This window comes from Thermobia domestica, chromosome 8 (assembly GCF_964235325.1).
Source record: "Thermobia domestica chromosome 8, izTheDome1.hap1.1, whole genome shotgun sequence".
In the NCBI taxonomy this organism is placed as follows: domain Eukaryota; kingdom Metazoa; phylum Arthropoda; class Insecta; order Zygentoma; family Lepismatidae; genus Thermobia; species Thermobia domestica.
The window spans coordinates 126,816,096-126,833,020 of record NC_137461.1 but is presented as its reverse complement, the minus strand read 5'-3'; the positions used below and the strand labels follow the sequence as shown (position 1 = coordinate 126,833,020).

General features: G+C 35.4%; 1 protein-coding gene across 3 annotated transcripts in view; it reads right to left on the bottom strand.

The window, feature by feature from the left end:
- Positions 1-16,925, bottom strand: part of LOC145693198 (sodium/potassium-transporting ATPase subunit beta-1-like) — a 219,264-nt gene that overhangs the window by 65,493 nt on the left and 136,846 nt on the right. For all 3 annotated transcript variants that reach the window (XM_081768978.1, XM_081768980.1, XM_081768979.1), the window contains one exon: positions 2,092-2,172. In XM_081768978.1, the coding sequence (XP_081625104.1) occupies positions 2,092-2,172 (81 nt within the window). The remainder of the gene's footprint in view (positions 1-2,091; positions 2,173-16,925) is intronic.

Here is a 16,925-nt window from a genome sequence, read left to right as displayed (position 1 = left end):
TAGTTATGCCGGCTAAGCTACAGAAGACGTCGATGATGAGAATGAAAGAAATATTGAAATAAAGAAAGTGAGAGGAAGTGGAACCCAGTGAAAACCTACACATACGGCGTTTGTCCAGCACAATGCTCACTAGGCGGGAGCTGGGTGGAACCGGGTGAATCATTAAATTAGCAACACTTCAGTAATAATAATAATAATAATAATAATAATAACAGTATTAAAAATTTTAAAGTTTCCCTAAAATTTGGCAAAACTTACTTAAACGTAGGAATTTCGAAGAAGGGGTTCCGTACCTTCAAGACTCACCTCTGCAACTATCCACATTTTAAACGAATGCTTTCCACTAAAGTTTCATCTAGAAAGTATTCTACTGTATGTTTTAAGGAAATAATGAAAATAACTGAATAGCACTCAACAGTAAGGCATATAATAAACTAATTTTAGGGTATGGAGAGGTAATTATAAAAGCTTTGCTACAAAGATACCTACACTGACCATCATTCAATGAGCTCTGAAATACAAAGTAACAAAATGCCTATAAGATTCAGTCTACAGAGCAATTGTTACTTAAAGAATGGACATACACTATTTCGAGAATCGAGACAAGACGAGAAATGTTTACGATACTTTTCGTCTCGTCTCGATTCTCATCCGAAAGCGGGACGATAATTTGAGTTAGCCTTGTCCCGTCTCGAATGTAAAATGTTAATTATCATGTTATTTTGTTTGTTTTAGAAACGAGATGATAAATTCATTTTCTCATGGGTAACATTAAACAAAACCGAAATATTCTTGTCAAATGTCTCCTTTCTGCTTGTAGTGGTATGACCTGAGTGATAATTAGCTCCTAGCTTTTAATCTTCTACGAGATAATAATAATTATTATTGTTACTATTATTATTCCTGAAGACTTGATAGTTCAGGTATTGAAACAACCGAGTGTCAAATATCTGAATATAAAAAGCGTGTGTCATCGTCGATCAAACGGCATCAAAAAATCCTAAAGTAAAAGAAAAAACGTTGCCCGACATGGATTCGAACCACGAACCAGCAGATTACTGTTCGAGCGCTTTGACCACTTAACCACGATCACTACATGGTAGATAATTCGTCTTTAGTCTTGTTACGTTAGGTTTCTTTGCCTCCGCTTGCAAAGTTGAATGTTAAATTTTTCTTCGTTTCTGAACGTTTTTCGTATTTCTTTTATGATGATATAAGATAATAATTTTCGGCAAAGTTTATATTCATAACTTGAGTTGTTCTTAAATCTTTGGTTTACAAGTTTGTTTCTTCTCCGCACGAAACAACAGATATGACAGATTTAATTCTCATACTCTGCATTTGTTTCAAAGCAGTCGCCATTATTTGATCAATGATTTATGTCCGCTACGATACGACCCGCTCGGGAGAGTAATACTCCCGGAAGTACGTTTTTCCGCGCGCTACTCTAGACAGCTGTTTTACGCGCTATCCTAGCCAGTTGTTTTAAGTTGGTCACAAAATTTATATCATGAAGTACAAGGGGAACAAAACGACCCTATATCATGGAGTACAAGGGCATAAGTACTACAACTACTTATCTGCATAAAAATAAACAAATTACTTTTTTAAGTATTATTTTCATATTATTTTAATTTAATAAGTGTTATAAAAATGTAAAAAAGAAATAGAAAATCTTTCCTCGGGCGGGGTTTGAACTCGCGCCAAAAGAGGGTTTTATTACTAGCATATAGTGCTAGCCCACTCGGCCACTGAGGCCGACAACAGCGAGAGTTTGTTGTCTGCTATTTGAATGCAACGTGGCAAGAAGTGGATAACGCCAACCAATCAGAACTGTGTTTCTCGTTTCTACTTCCGGGAGCATTACTCTCCCGAGCTAGTCCTGCTACGATACAATATAGCGCTGTCCGGAGTATGGATTTTTCTCTGACTATGTATCAATTGTTGCCACATGGGAAAACATACTTTGAGCTCCAGTTTACACGACAATATCACTAACAGCGCTCCATCATATTTTGTTTGGTAACAGTAATAAAACGAAAAAGGGACTAATTGAATAAAACACCCCGTGACTTAGATAGAGTATCTTACCTTTTTATTAGGAACTAGAATGTTCTTGATTTTCTCTTGGTCATCTGATTTTAAATATGGCTTCGGAACAAAGTCAAATATCTAAAAGGAAACAAATGTAATTAATATAACGTGTACTTAATGTAATTTAAGCATGTAGTGATTTATGCAAGCACAAAGTTTCAAACACATTCATGCTGTTTCCAGTTGACGCTTTTAGACATCCAAACTATGCTATGCATGAGTATCAGAAGTCTTACTGAACAAATATGTCCGTTATTCTCTGTCTGTCTGACTAGAGGTACTAAAAACAAAACGGGAAAGGCAGAGGGAAATAGTATTCCCACGAGAAGGGACAGAATTTTCAGAGCACTCCCCGCTGGTTGGCTCGTACGCCTTTGGTACACGTGGTTCCGGGTTCGTTAGGAGATTCACACAAACTTTAATTTCACAGTGATTCACTTTCATTAATCACGGTTTTCAGATATTGATTTGGTGTACCAAGAAGACCTTATATCTCCGATTTTTATCTCTCTATTTCAACCGGAAGTGGTAAAATTCTACCATTTTCAATTTCCACAGAAAGAAATAACGAGAAACATTATTATTATTATTATTATTATTATTATTATTATTATTATTATTATTATTATTATTATTATTATTATTATTATTATTATTATTATTTGGATTCACCGCTCCAGAAAAAAAAACTTACCCTTATTGCAATGCTAACACCAGAAGTAACCAAAAACTACTGTAACTTCCGGTTTTAATAACAATCCATATGGAATAAAAACTGTAACTGATAATGAGAAATGACTCTTTAATATGAATATAGCGTCCCAAGAATAAGTTGAGATACAATTCTAATTCCTCTATTCTAGAAGGAAATTTCAGAATTCAACCATCTTTAGTTTCAATATTGACCCAAGAGCGAAAGCAGTGAACTGAAAGCAGCAGCAGTTAACAGGGTTGATATGTTCAAAACAAAATGTTTAAGACAAGTGTTTAAAACATGTTTATAACTAGGGTTGTTGTTTTATTCAGTTTGTTTTAAACGTTTTAAACAAATTGTTTTAAACGTGTTTTTTTTTCGATGGTGGTTGAACATGTTTAAAACAACTAAAATATCAGATTGAGTAAGTTAATTTAATTTTCTAACAAATAACCCATCTTCCGCAGGATTTGTGCATGAAGTAAATTACAAGTAGAGTTATATTCTTATTATAATAGCAATTACTGAACGAAATTCTGCACATCAATGTGCGTATAACTAAACCAACAGAAATTCAAATGAAGTATTTCAACATCTCTTAATTTCCAAGAATAATGGAGGTTAAACACACTATATGATACACTGTTCTAAGATCCAAATTCACAAATTCAGAACTTGGGTATTTTTTGATCACTATAATTTCCATAATAATGATCACTTCTCACATCATAAGCTAGAAGAAATGCTCTGATAAATACAACTCATAGAAAAGAACAGTGACTAGCCTACAAGGAGCAAACGACATTTTAACTAAACAGTTTTCAAGATACATCTCTATCTGCAACATGGGTAGCTAATAATGATTAATGTCTACGGAATAGCAACACAATTTACTCTAGAGGCCCGCCAGGGATTTTAACAAAATGGTAGACTCTCACGTTCGGGGCTCTGCTGACCCACCTAATTATCACAGGGTCATGAGTTATACACCATTGGAAAGCTTATAGACCACAAATTTCAATGAGTTAACATTCGTGAAATTCCCGCCGTATTCGTAGAAAAAGAACAGACATAAAAATCATTAAAAATATGAAAATATTGACTTTGCGGGGCCCTGGCAACCCTTGCAGTCACCCTACGCTGACAAAATGATGAATGTGTAGGCCACATACTTGTGAGAATAATATAACAAATGGTAGCCATCGCTGCCATTGCGTAATGAATTCGTTTTATGTAGGAAATATTTTCAAAAAAATATATATACACACAGAAAACATTCATTGAATTAGACATTCTCTCCCCTCCCCCACTATAGTACCACGTCCATATGCGAATCATTTTTGCTGCACACATCATGTATACGAACAAGAATTATGCTTTTAGACCACTTCAGTGAAATATATCTTGTGTTAAATGGGACCGTCCCGAAAATAAATGTAAATTAACCAAATTTCACCCCCACCCCATATAAGCAAGAAATACAAATACACGATATTACCATGTATAGCAAATTTCAAATGATAAGCGGCATGGCCTTGAGTTGGCTTCACGCGGCGTCCAATTGGCTTTGAGCGGTGTTGACAATTCGCGACAAGCAGTTCTGCACGCTGACTTCTCGCGCTACTGCGAATCTTGACAATAGCAGAGGCGCTTATTAGAAATATTGTATTAGCACATTAACTGCTCACTTTACGAAGTAGAGAAAAGAATTACGAACACATACGTGAAAACTACATTTTTTTTATGACAACTGGTTGTCATGATACACGCTTTGAAAGGTTTCCATATAAAACAATTAGTAAAACGAGCGTTGAGTCCCGCCTAATTTCCAGTGGATTTTTCTTCGATTTGGAAATGGAACTCAACATTTATTAAAGGATAATCAGGGGTGTAACCAACAGGTTGTTCTAGGGGAACATTACTTTCAGGGGAGGAAAGCTTTTCACACATTAAAAACAGAACAAATGACCTCTTTCAGAATATGAAAGCATTTTAACTCATCATGTATACTATACACATATGTTTTCTCGATGCTACCTTAACAAAAGACGGATCTTGACAGTACTGAAGTTGAAAAGCGGATTGTAAGAGATAAATCAATAAGCTATTCATAAGAAAACAAATGCTGTTTCTAGCAGTCTGTTTATCCGACTTTGTGTTTATGTAGGTTAAAATACTAAAGGGAAAAAAACTCGAAAAAATATCAACTCAGATATTATTATGCAATAATATAGTAGTGAGATCACACGGTGAGCGTCCAGTTTGGGAAATGAGAATATAAAGCATATAATTAATGTTAGTTGTTTTAATTAGGCAAGGGCGCCGATCCTGGGGGGACTGAGGGAGCCAGGCCCCCTCATTTTATTTGTAAATTTGCAATATTAGGCATAATTTGAATGCAATTTGTCTTAAAATCATCATATATGCTTTCTGCATCTGAATGCCCCAAAAATTACAGAGAAATCAGCGTCCTTGTAATTAGGTACAGAAACTGTATTGATGATGTTTTCTTTTTCCTTTTTTTTTAAAAAAATCGTATTTTATTATAAACGTTCCTAATTTGCATTAACTATTAAATAAGTTTACTAAACATATACCAGATGAACCTCATTTCGAGGCTGGAAATACTTTGGAAAGTCAAGGCCTCCTTTTCCCCCGCTTCTACACCCTTGAGAATAGTAAGCGATCGAATTAAATAACAAGTCTCTGCAATCTGATTCATATATATATATATATATATAGAGAGGAACTGTACCAAAAGTGGGCCCCCATTTTGTTTTTTCCATATATCTAAGAAAGTATCGATCAGAAAAAAATGCTATTCAGGCTGAAAATAATATGATATGTAATTGCTTTGCTTGTTTCTTCCCATCACAATCAAGGAAAAAATGGGTTGAGTAAAAATGCATTTTCATATGGACTGCATTTTCGGCATTCGAGAAAACTGTTCCAAAACCGGGCCCCTTTAAATTTAGATAAATTACCCAAAGCGAAAACCTGTATTACTTTAAATGAGTTACTATTTAAGCTAAAAACAACATTCTAAACACTGGGGATTGAAATAAAATGAAATATGAATGTTTAAAAGACTTTATTGGAAGAAATTGAAACAAATTCCGAAAAGTAAAGAACACATTAAAATTGAACTTAAAACTTAAATATTCCACATTGTAGTGGCTAAAATGCAATCTGAAAATATTTTTCTTAACTCCAGCACAACCTTTCAAATAGATTAAACTTATAAACTGAAAATGTCTAAACTTAAATATTCCACATTTTACTGGCGGAAATAGCAAATCAAAATGTCTTTTTTTTTTAAACTCCAGAACAATCTTCCATATAGACTAAACTTGAAGACTGAAACTTTCAAAACTGAAATATTCAATATTCTACTGGTAGAAATAAGAAATCTAAACATCTCTCTTTCTCCAACCTACTTATTTGGCATTAAAAAAATCCTGAAACTTCAGAACCAAAACTTCCAAATTAAACGTGATAAATGAAATGTTTCACAAAGTTAAGATTGCTAATACTGGCAAAAGTCACAAATATAAAAGACTTTGCCAGTCTCCTCACAATCTACATGGGCCCACTAAGAGCACATGACACAATGGACCCACAGTTCAACTCTCGTATCACTTGAAAAATTTTCAGTGCAGAACATGCATGTGTCATCGTCATCCGTGGATGATGTGTTCCCAGGTGGAACTTTTAAAGTTGAGAATATTGTTGATGCTTCCTTATATCAGAGATTGAGCCACAATCAGAATCGTCTTCCTTGGCTCTTTCTTTCACCTTCAGCTATGTCTTTTACTTTCCTGGATCATAGGATCTTGATAATGACTTAACACTGCCATGCCCTCGACCACGATATTGTGTTATTAGTTTCAGCTTTGTTTTGGGCATTTTGGTCCTCTTGAAAATTGTAAATAAATTGCATGAATTATGAGAATTTGGTATGAAACATCTTTTACTTTTGCACAACATAGTAGGGGCTCGCTTTAGGATTGACAAGGGGGCCCACTTTACGACCATACATGTTTTTACTTTCGCTGCAAATAATTTGTCACCCCTACGTCTAAATTACTAGCTAATTACATAGAACATACCTCTTACCATTAAGATTAAATAAATAAATAGTTGGCTCACTTATCTCTTTACTAACTATGGAAAACAATGCTTGCTCGTCGGAGCTTCAAAACTTTCCACTACATGAAAACTCGTCAGATGTTGATTGCAGAACAAAGGATTGACCGATCAACACAGGAACTAGCGCTGCATGCAACAGTAACGTTAAACTACAATTCAGCTTATTTCTAGCATTCTACGCCAATACCCGGAGCAGCAATTGAGGGGGCCCGCTTTATGGACCCGGGCCCGGGTTTGGTACAGTTCCTCTATATATATATATATATATATTCGATTCTCGGCGGGAGCTCATGTGGTTCGGATTCCACGTTAATCAGGAGGTCCACGTCTCATATAGCCTCGCTGCTGAAAGCTAAACTAAAATCAACTAAACTCAATATTATATATATATATATATATATAAGAACAGAAGGTATGGGACATTCGCAATATTGTTTTGAAATTGCCTTCATGCAAGATTCTTCCTTATTCGACAGAAGAAACGCAGTATGATTTTTTTTTCGTTTCAATACCTTACGTATGTGTGGCCAATTACGTACTCCTTCTTTACTCCTCTAGCAGGGATGCAAAAGCACCAGGCGTCTGAGTGGTGTCGTAAATTATTGTAACTCAAAACAAACTCGACCATATCGTGTTGCTTACGAATCAGATTGATTGTTGTTGTGAGACCTACATCAAGTATAAATTCTCAACCAAATGTTATTATAGGAACAGACATGGAAGCAAACGAGCTAGTTGTGTGTGTAGGAACGCAACTTCTCTTCTAGCATAAACAGAATTCATCAGTGTTTGGGTTGCTTTCTTTCGTGGTAGTTCATTTGTTCTCCAAAATTATAGTTGACAATGTCTTTAAGGAAACCGAGTACAAGTGCGGAATTTTCTTTTTTAAAAAAAAAGTGCTATGAAGTGAAGCTCGAAGAATTATTTTTTGTGTTTACAATTTTTGGAACTCATAATAAAAAATTTACAAGAGTCAGATTCAGACAATGGCGAAATATTAATTGACATAGACAATAGTGAAAGTAGTGTTGAAGACGAACGTTTAGCAGTTCCACTGGAATAAGTTAATAGGTATGTTATTCAGTTGCTATATATACTTCTAGGATATACAGCCAAAATCTTTGAGTTTGCTGGAATAGTATATTTACATTGTGAATAATGTTGCCAATGTATGTGTAATAATCTCAACTAGAGGAAGAGCGGGAAGGGAAAGGGGAGTCCGAAATCTGGCAACACCGCGCGGAATATCCCACAGCATTGGCTACTGCCCGTGATGCTTTACATCTGAAACACATAATAGTGGCCTACTTCATTGCTTCACGTAACAATTTTTATGAATCTATCCCCCAAGAGGGGGAATGCCCCCCTAAAAAACTGTTGAAAAAACACGATATTTACCCTCCTCCCCTATACATAAAATGCACACCAGCAAAGCTGCATCTTTCAGGAATAAATTGGTACCAAAACCATCTTCCAGCCTTAATTTGAGGTTTAAGACTGAGCCATTGAGTTTTAAAGCCCTGACACAGCAGTTGCGTCAATGGGCGTTTAAAGATTAAAAATGTAGACGATCAGTAGAACCTAACACAAAGAAACTAAACTACATATTCCGTGAACGGAGATCGGGAAAATCCCGATTTCTTTCTCCGGAAGTGAACATTTGGGCGGATCGAGATTAGGGAAGTTCCCGAAATTTGATCTAGCGGTTGAATATAGATGGCAAGCAATACCTAAGAGTGTAAAAATATAATATATATGCGTATTTAGATTATTGTTTTAAACAAAATAAACATTTTAAACATGTCTTTTTTGTTTAAAACAAAGTACTTTGTTTTAAACGTTTAAAACGTTTTAAACAAAAAAAAACGTTTTAAACATAAAAAACGTTCTTTTTTTTTTTCAACCCTGGCAGTTAACGAGAATTTTTTTGAGCTGAGCGAAGCGAAGCTCTTATACTCGGGTTAGCCGTTTGGTTGTCCGCGAACTCCTCCTAGACCGTTTGGCCGATCTCAACCAAACTTAGCACGCTGATAGAGTATGTCGTGCTGAGTGACAACATAAGTCGAAATCAAAAATCCGATGTACCATCGAGGAATAATCACCGAAAAACGCTTGCATAGACTTAACATGGGGAAAAAGTTTTCACGCGATTTTTTTTTTCACCGAAAAACGCTTCCCCCTAGACCGTTTGGCCGATCTCAACCAAACTTAGCACGCTGATAGAGTATATCGTGCTGAGTGACAACATAGGTCGAAATCAAAAATCCGATGTACCATCGAGGAATAATCACCGAAAAACGCTTGCATAGACTTAACATGGGGAAAAAGTTTTCACGCGATTTTTTTGCCAACAATTAAAAATGGCATTTATTATTGCATAATGGTCAGGAATGATTACGTAGTTTAAGCTCGCTCAGCTCATTTCATTGCAATCGGGTACATCCATTGCTTTCCTAGTTTAATGGATTAACAGTTCCAACAACAAATGTCGTTTCTTATCCCTCTACTGAAACGAGAAGTAGTAGAAATTAATACCGCTTCCTGTCTTAATATTGATCCTTATAGCACAAAATTGGTGTTAGATAACGAGAAACCTTTTTCTCTTTTTATGATGTAAATTTAGATATACAAAGAATAAGTTCATTCTCAGCCTTAATCCCCCTATTGAAACCGGAAGTTGTTGAAATATTAACTTCCGGTTTTAGTATTGGATTTTCGTATAGCATAAGCGGTAAGAGATAGTGAGAAATTATTATTATAATTTGATACAGATGCAATGTCCAAAAGGTAAGTTACATTTCCCCTTTTACTTATATATCGAAACCGGAACAGATAAATCACTTCTGTTTAGAATATTGGACCCATATACTTTGTAAGTCTATCGTAGTATCTCCATGTGAAGCAAAACTTGTTTTCATATTGTGTATTTATGTTTATATTGGATTAGATTGGGTTGGATTGATGTTGCTGTTGTTGATTTTGAGTTTAACGTTTCTTTCAGCAGCGAGGCTATGAGACGGGACCTACTGATTAACGTGAAATCCGAACCACATGAGCTCCAGCCGCGCCGGGAATCGAACCCGAGGATTGGATTTGAGTTTAGCGTCCCCTTCAGCAGCGCGGCTATATAAGACATGGATCTACTACTTAACGTGGGATCTGAACTACATGATCTACCGCCGGAAATTGAACCCGGATCTCCCATGCCAAAGGCGTGTATGCTGTCTAGATAGCCATGAGGGAGCTTATTTACGTTTAGACCTATACAGGGTGTCCGAGAAGTTCTTCCCTGATTACAGAAATTGATAACTCAGGCTAGAAATAAGATAGAAATATGAAACTGGTGTTGAATTGTTTACAAACTATAAAAGTTTTGGTCACATCAGTACACTTCCACATGAGCACCCTTGGTAGCACGTAGCACATCTAGGCGATATTCAATTTCCATCCACACATTAGCCAACATCACTGGAGGGATCGATGCAACGACTGTGGTTATTCGTTGCTGCAGGGTTTCAAGATCTGGTACACGTGTTCGGTAGACCTCATCCTTGACATAACCCCATAAAAAGAAGTCTAATGGGGTTATGTCAGGAGAGCGTGGAGGCCAAGCTGTTGGTCCATCACGACCAATCCATCGCCCAGGAAATGTCCTATCGAGATAGGCACGGACGTCCAAACCCCAATGAGGTGGTGCACCGTCAGAACAAACCTAACACAGACAAAAACTTTTATAGTTTGTAAACAATTCAACACCAGTTTCATATTTCTATCTTATTTCTAGCCTGAGTTATCAATGTCTGTAATCAGGGAAGGACTTCTCGGACACCCTGTATGTTGTCTACGCTATAACAGCATTACTTCAATTTGTAATATGTAGTTTGCGTTAACTAAACTTATATATTGCTTATAACGAAAGCCGCACATGAGCACATGAACTTAAAAATTAGTACAAAAACTAATGCTATCCTCATAGCTTTTAAAACTTTTTCTGATGTCTCAGGTGTTGTGTGGGTTTTGCCCATCGTGAAGTTTCCTTCTCATGGGTTTCGCCCTTAACGATTTTCTACTTGTGGTTATTGCCTTAAAGTCATGAGTCAAAGTCTAAAAGTTAAAAAAAAAATCCCTATAGTTCTATCTGCATCGGGTACAGTAAACACATTGAAACGAGATGAGAAGTTACTTGAGTTTACTTTTCCTCAATATGCAACTGAAACAACGTAATAATCGAAAAAAAAAAAAAAAAAAACAGAATACCTGTTACATTTTAGTAGTGGCGTATACTGGTTTGAAGGCATGGGCTACCACTGACCTTGTATATTATTATTAGTAATAATAATAATAATAATAATAATAATAATAATAATAATAATAATAATAATAATAATAATAATAATAATAATAATAATAATAATAATATAATATACAAATTTTACGTAACAATGAACAAAAAGTGGTTTTGGTTGGCGAGTTTTGTTTGAACTTTTGCTTTGACACCATTAATGTTTTCCGCCGTAAATGAAATTCCATAATACATTTGTGCATTTAACTTCTCGTGGATTGCATTCGTAAAAAGTTAATTTTTAGCAATGTCACTTTCCTCAAGAGTCGCTTCTGTTACTGACGTTGGTTGTCATTCCATACCAGCCAAAAAATCTGAGTATAGCAACTTAACGCAAAGATGCAGACAGTCATTGTAATTTTTATGTCCATTATCACTACCTAAGTCGCAAATTTTGCATTTCGTTGACGCAAAGAGCTCGAAATGATGCCACAAAATTCTCAGATATCCCCAAAATGGCTGTTATGTCATTGTTCTTAACTTCGATTTATTCGCTCCGCCTACGGAAACCGATCCACAGAGAGGAAACCTACTTGGTTGCCATCCGGCGTTCGCTGGCACACTGTTACGGAGGAACCTACGTGGGTGCGCAAGTAGTTATACGTTTCTCTCTGCTGGCAATAGCAAATAGCGGTATTTCAGAGGTTGCCAAATCATCAGCGTCTACAAAAGCGAGAGGGATTGCGTTGCGTTCTAAGCGTTAACGGCTGCCTTAGTACGTATTCACGTTTGCGAAAATATAGAGAAACTAGTACTATGAAAAGAAGATAATAATCTACAAACGTATTATTTTAAATTAATTTATACGTATTATATTAACTTTCTTAATGTTGCAGGGCTACCGCCGGAAGCCTCGGTTGTCCATAAAATACGCCATTGCATTTTAGATAAAGAGATGTCTAAACGTGTATTATCCTTGAGATGCGAGAAAAAATTAAAAAAAAAATGCTATTACTTTTGTTAATAATACGTAGTTTGTTTCTTGTTAGTTGTATGAGATCCTTACATGTTTGTTTCGTAATTTTAAAGATGAGCATAATTTGGGATTTTTTTTCTATATCATTGTCAAATAATACTGCTGATCAGCATGTTAAACCTTTATTTGACAGTGTTGCTTACAAGCAACATCGCATTCTATTGCGTTATTCCCACAAATTATAACTTCAATGATAATTTAATTGGCATTATTGCTTTCATACAATATTCATATACATGATTTGCGGGTTGCTTGTTTAGATAATTCTAATCTTCGTCAACAGGGAACAGTCAAATTTAGTATGTAGAAGCTTTCTGCCGTCCTAAGCGAAAAGACCTTAACTCCACATTTTTCGAAAATCGAGATATTGGTATGGGAATGTTCGTAGTACAATTCTGCATCTATCTAAAGTGAAATTGACATGGTTTGACTAATAGGTAAGGAGTAATGACGTCATGAGTGTTTACCTTATGTTCAAAAATGTAACTGAAAGTAAGCAATAAGCAAAAATATTTAACTGTATTACCACACAAATTTTAGATCGTGAAAATATATTTAATAAAGTTTTTACTGAAATACAACAAATTTGAACGTACAGCCTAAGCCAAAACGCGTTTTGCTTATTTTCTCGAAAGTATGTGAAATGGAGATAAGTCCTTTTCGCTTAGCAGGGCAGCTTTCTCCACTACGTTCCGCGAAAGTTCGTTTTATTTATTTATTTATTTTGTGGTTTCTTGCTCTGAAGGAAGGTATTTCAACGAAACTAAAGGATTCTTGTGATATTTGACCATAATATGGCAATGCTGCTCAGTAGCAACACATACGATCTGCTTTATGACAATGTTACTTTGAAATAAACATAATGTATTTTGTAACCAAAGTACAAAAACACTTTTAAAATTACAAAATTATGGCCAGGAGGACATCGTTCAACCATAAAAACAAACTAAATATTTTAATGGTAATGCTGTTAATGCTTCCCAATTAAAGGATTAAAGGAAATACTCTCAGTGTCTGTGAAGTATAGACGGAATATCTTTTTTCCCTTCCTGTTTGTATTGCTTTCTCCCGTAGTTCCATAAGTTCTTTCATGATGATTGTAACTAATCTTTCAGATCGTTTCAGTTATAAAGACATTTTTGCATTGATAAAGTTCTTCTCGGGCAATCAGCCAGGTGAAAACGTTTGGATAGGCCAACGTTTCGAGAGCTGTCATCGTTTTCATCATCAGGGCAATAATTGCCGTGATGATGAGAACGATGACAGCTCTCGAAACGTTGGCCTATCCACCAGTTTTCACCTGGCTGATTGCCCGAGAAGAACTTTATCATATACGCCGCCAGGAAAGCTTCAAATTTTTGCATTTTTTTCATGATAAGTGTTTTAATCGGAATTGTATATAAATTTAAAATATGTAAACTTTGTGTATTTTTCGAGCTAGATCTGACACAAAAATTCCCTAAATTGTTAGGAAAATAATACTTAAAAAAACTTGTAAAAGTGTTCTTTAAATACTGTGGGTAGCCGGTCGATTAATCAGATATCAAGTATTGTAATTTGCCAGTTTTTGCCAATCGAAAATATTTTGGTATGCTGATAGGCATATTTTGATATGGTTCAGATATGCATATTTTTATTTCTATACATACTGTTAAGAACAATAAAAAATAGATCTACTATACACTTTCAATAGGTGCAGAGTTGTTTAAAAATCAATTTAAATAAAAGAGGTACGATACGAAACCAATGAGAACTGCATATTGAAATACAAAAAAAAAAAAAAAAAAAGCAACAAAATCTGCATATCGAAATACAATTGAAATTGAAAGCTAATGAGATACCTGTGCACATTAGCGTCTCTATCATGTAAAATTTGGGGGCATCAAAGAAAGTCATTTAAATGGTACTACTTAGCCCAATCTGTTTATTATCTTTGATTCTATCTGTTACCTTTCTGCTTACCTTCACGGACTCCCTGAATTATATCAAGAACTCTTCGTTTCACAGCCAAATAAATATTATATTCCAAATAAATATTATTTATAAGTTGGTCAGTCGTTAGTAAAGAAATAAAATTAGAATAAAATATTGAATATTTTGTACTTCAAAATATTGGAAGGACACGTCCCCATCGCCCCCCCCCCTACCGCCAGAAATGCCAGTGGCTGAGCATGGTGTGATTTTACTAGTGCGACAATGTCCGGTACAATCTTAGTGACTCACATTATCAAGTCATTTAAAATAGTCATTAATTTTTTTAACTGTCCAAGTTTTTTAAACCAAAACTACAAATCACTTTATTATTTTTATCATATGACTCAAAATTAAGGGCGTTACGAAGTTTTAAAATTTTCAAACGGCCTCCATTTTGAAACAGTATGACGGATCGGATTCGATATTTGTAATATGAATGAAGCAAACAAATTTGATTTTAATCCATTCGGCTTTAGGAAAGCTACTGTATCCATTATATACACTGAGAAAAAAAAATGTAGGTGGCATACTTAAAAACGTAGGTTACATTCGTAATTCCTGTAGATTCCGGACTTAACGTACAACCGTATATAACATCCTGCAGCAAACGTATAGCTGAAAAAGTATGTATTATACATACTGTCTGCATAAGTGCAATGACGTCATTCGTGTGACGTCATCTGCAGTAACAAGTATATACGGAGGTAATATCTAGCTTTGTGACGTCACGATCGTATGTAGCATGTGGGTTAATAATGACGACACTCACTGACTATCAGGACGGAGCATAATTTCAAGAAGTATGCAATATACGTTCTGTACGTGTGTTTCTTGCGTTCAACCCCAAGGCAGCATCTATATTGTACTTGTGCCCCGTACGTACGACTAGATACAGTATACGTATTGTACGTATGTATTATACAGATTTTCCTTATGTCGCACACAGCTTGTCCCGATACAGCATACAGAATATCCGTATGCACCATACAGAGTGCACATATGCAGCTTACAGATTGTGTGCATGCAGTATATAGATTATACGTATGTCGCGTAGAGGCTGGCCATATGTAATGTATGGATTGGATGTATGTAGCTTATAGATTGTCCGTATGAAATATACGGATTTTACCTGTATCGCATACGTATTGCCTTGTTGTAATATATGGATTGGGCATATTCAGGATCTAGATTGTACGTATAGTGCACCATTATTGAAGTGCTGCAACATACTGAGATGAGAAATGCAGGATACATTCTTACTGTAATGTTGTCACATATTGTTTTTCTCTGTATGGAAACAAAAATAGCTTAAAATATGGTTGATCTTTTGTGCCAATAATAATAAAATTAAAAATACTACACTTTTCAATCTTAGTTTGGAGCAGTGAAACTGTCCAGAGAAATGTATTTACCTGCAGGGTGTAAGTTTGGACTTCCTGCTAATTCTTTGGAAAGCTACTGCAAAGCCAAGTGTTGAAAAGTGGCACAAGCGTTAATTTTAAAATTATTGGCACAAAGGAGGTTAACCATATGTTAAACTATTTTAGTTTTCATACAGAGTAAATCAATATGTGACAATATTACTGTAAGAATTTATCATACCTTTTGCAATAACTTAGTTGCAGCACTTCAATAATAATGCAAAATGCACAGCCATGTACAATCCGCGGCAAAAAACCTGCAACATGAGCATATAAGTTTATTGTGAAATGACGAAGTCTTTTGCTCCAAAATAAGTGTGCACGGGAGGAGGCTGAGGTTTATCCTGGCGTGATTCGTTCCACTTAGGCGTTATGTTCATTCCCTGTGCTGTTAGGCGTAGTTTCACAATAAACTTACATCCTCATGTTGCAGGTTTTTTTGCCGCGTATTGTACAATCCTATGTTCAAACTCAAACAAACTTACGTACAGTCATTTATTAAGCCGTTATCATCCATTGCTTGTACAGTCACGAAATTAAATATTCTTCATTTGACAAAATTTGTTTTCCTAAAAACTCAACAATAAATTAACCTATTAGAGTACCGACTTTGGCAGGTTGTCAAGTTATAACTATTCGAAGAATAACAACAAAAAGATCCAAATAAATTCATTTGTTCCCGAGCTATTGGCAAAAGAAAATTTGTCAACTGTCAAATACTTTCTTTTCCGTGTGTACTATATAAAGACGACTTTACCTCATTCTTTTCCTTAATAATATCCTCTTCCAAAATGCAGAAGTTGTTACCACAAGAGGCGTGAATAGGATTTTCCAGAAATAACTTCTCTGCACATTTTAATTAACAGATAAGTTATTTTTTAAATGACGCTATAATTAAAAACATGGTGTCAGCTGAAAACGTGTTCCCTCACAAGATGATTCCTACACAGTACTCGCCATTAAAAATGCAACTTCAGGGAGACAGGGTAGCTACGCCAAAGTTCCGAAGCCGATATCTAATAGTAAGTGTCGAATATGCTTAACCCTTAACATACCAAGCGGGGTACTCTAGGGACCCCAGAGAGTGATATTTAGTGATACTGCCGCAATCATAAGAATCAATTTCTTCTCAATTTTTATATGTATCCTGCAACCCTTTGAGATATTAATTACATGATTAGATCAACGACTCGTTTCTTTAAAAAATACAAAAAATAAAAACACACTTGAAAATGTAAAAACTCCATTGTTAAACCTGTGTTTCAGATTTACGAA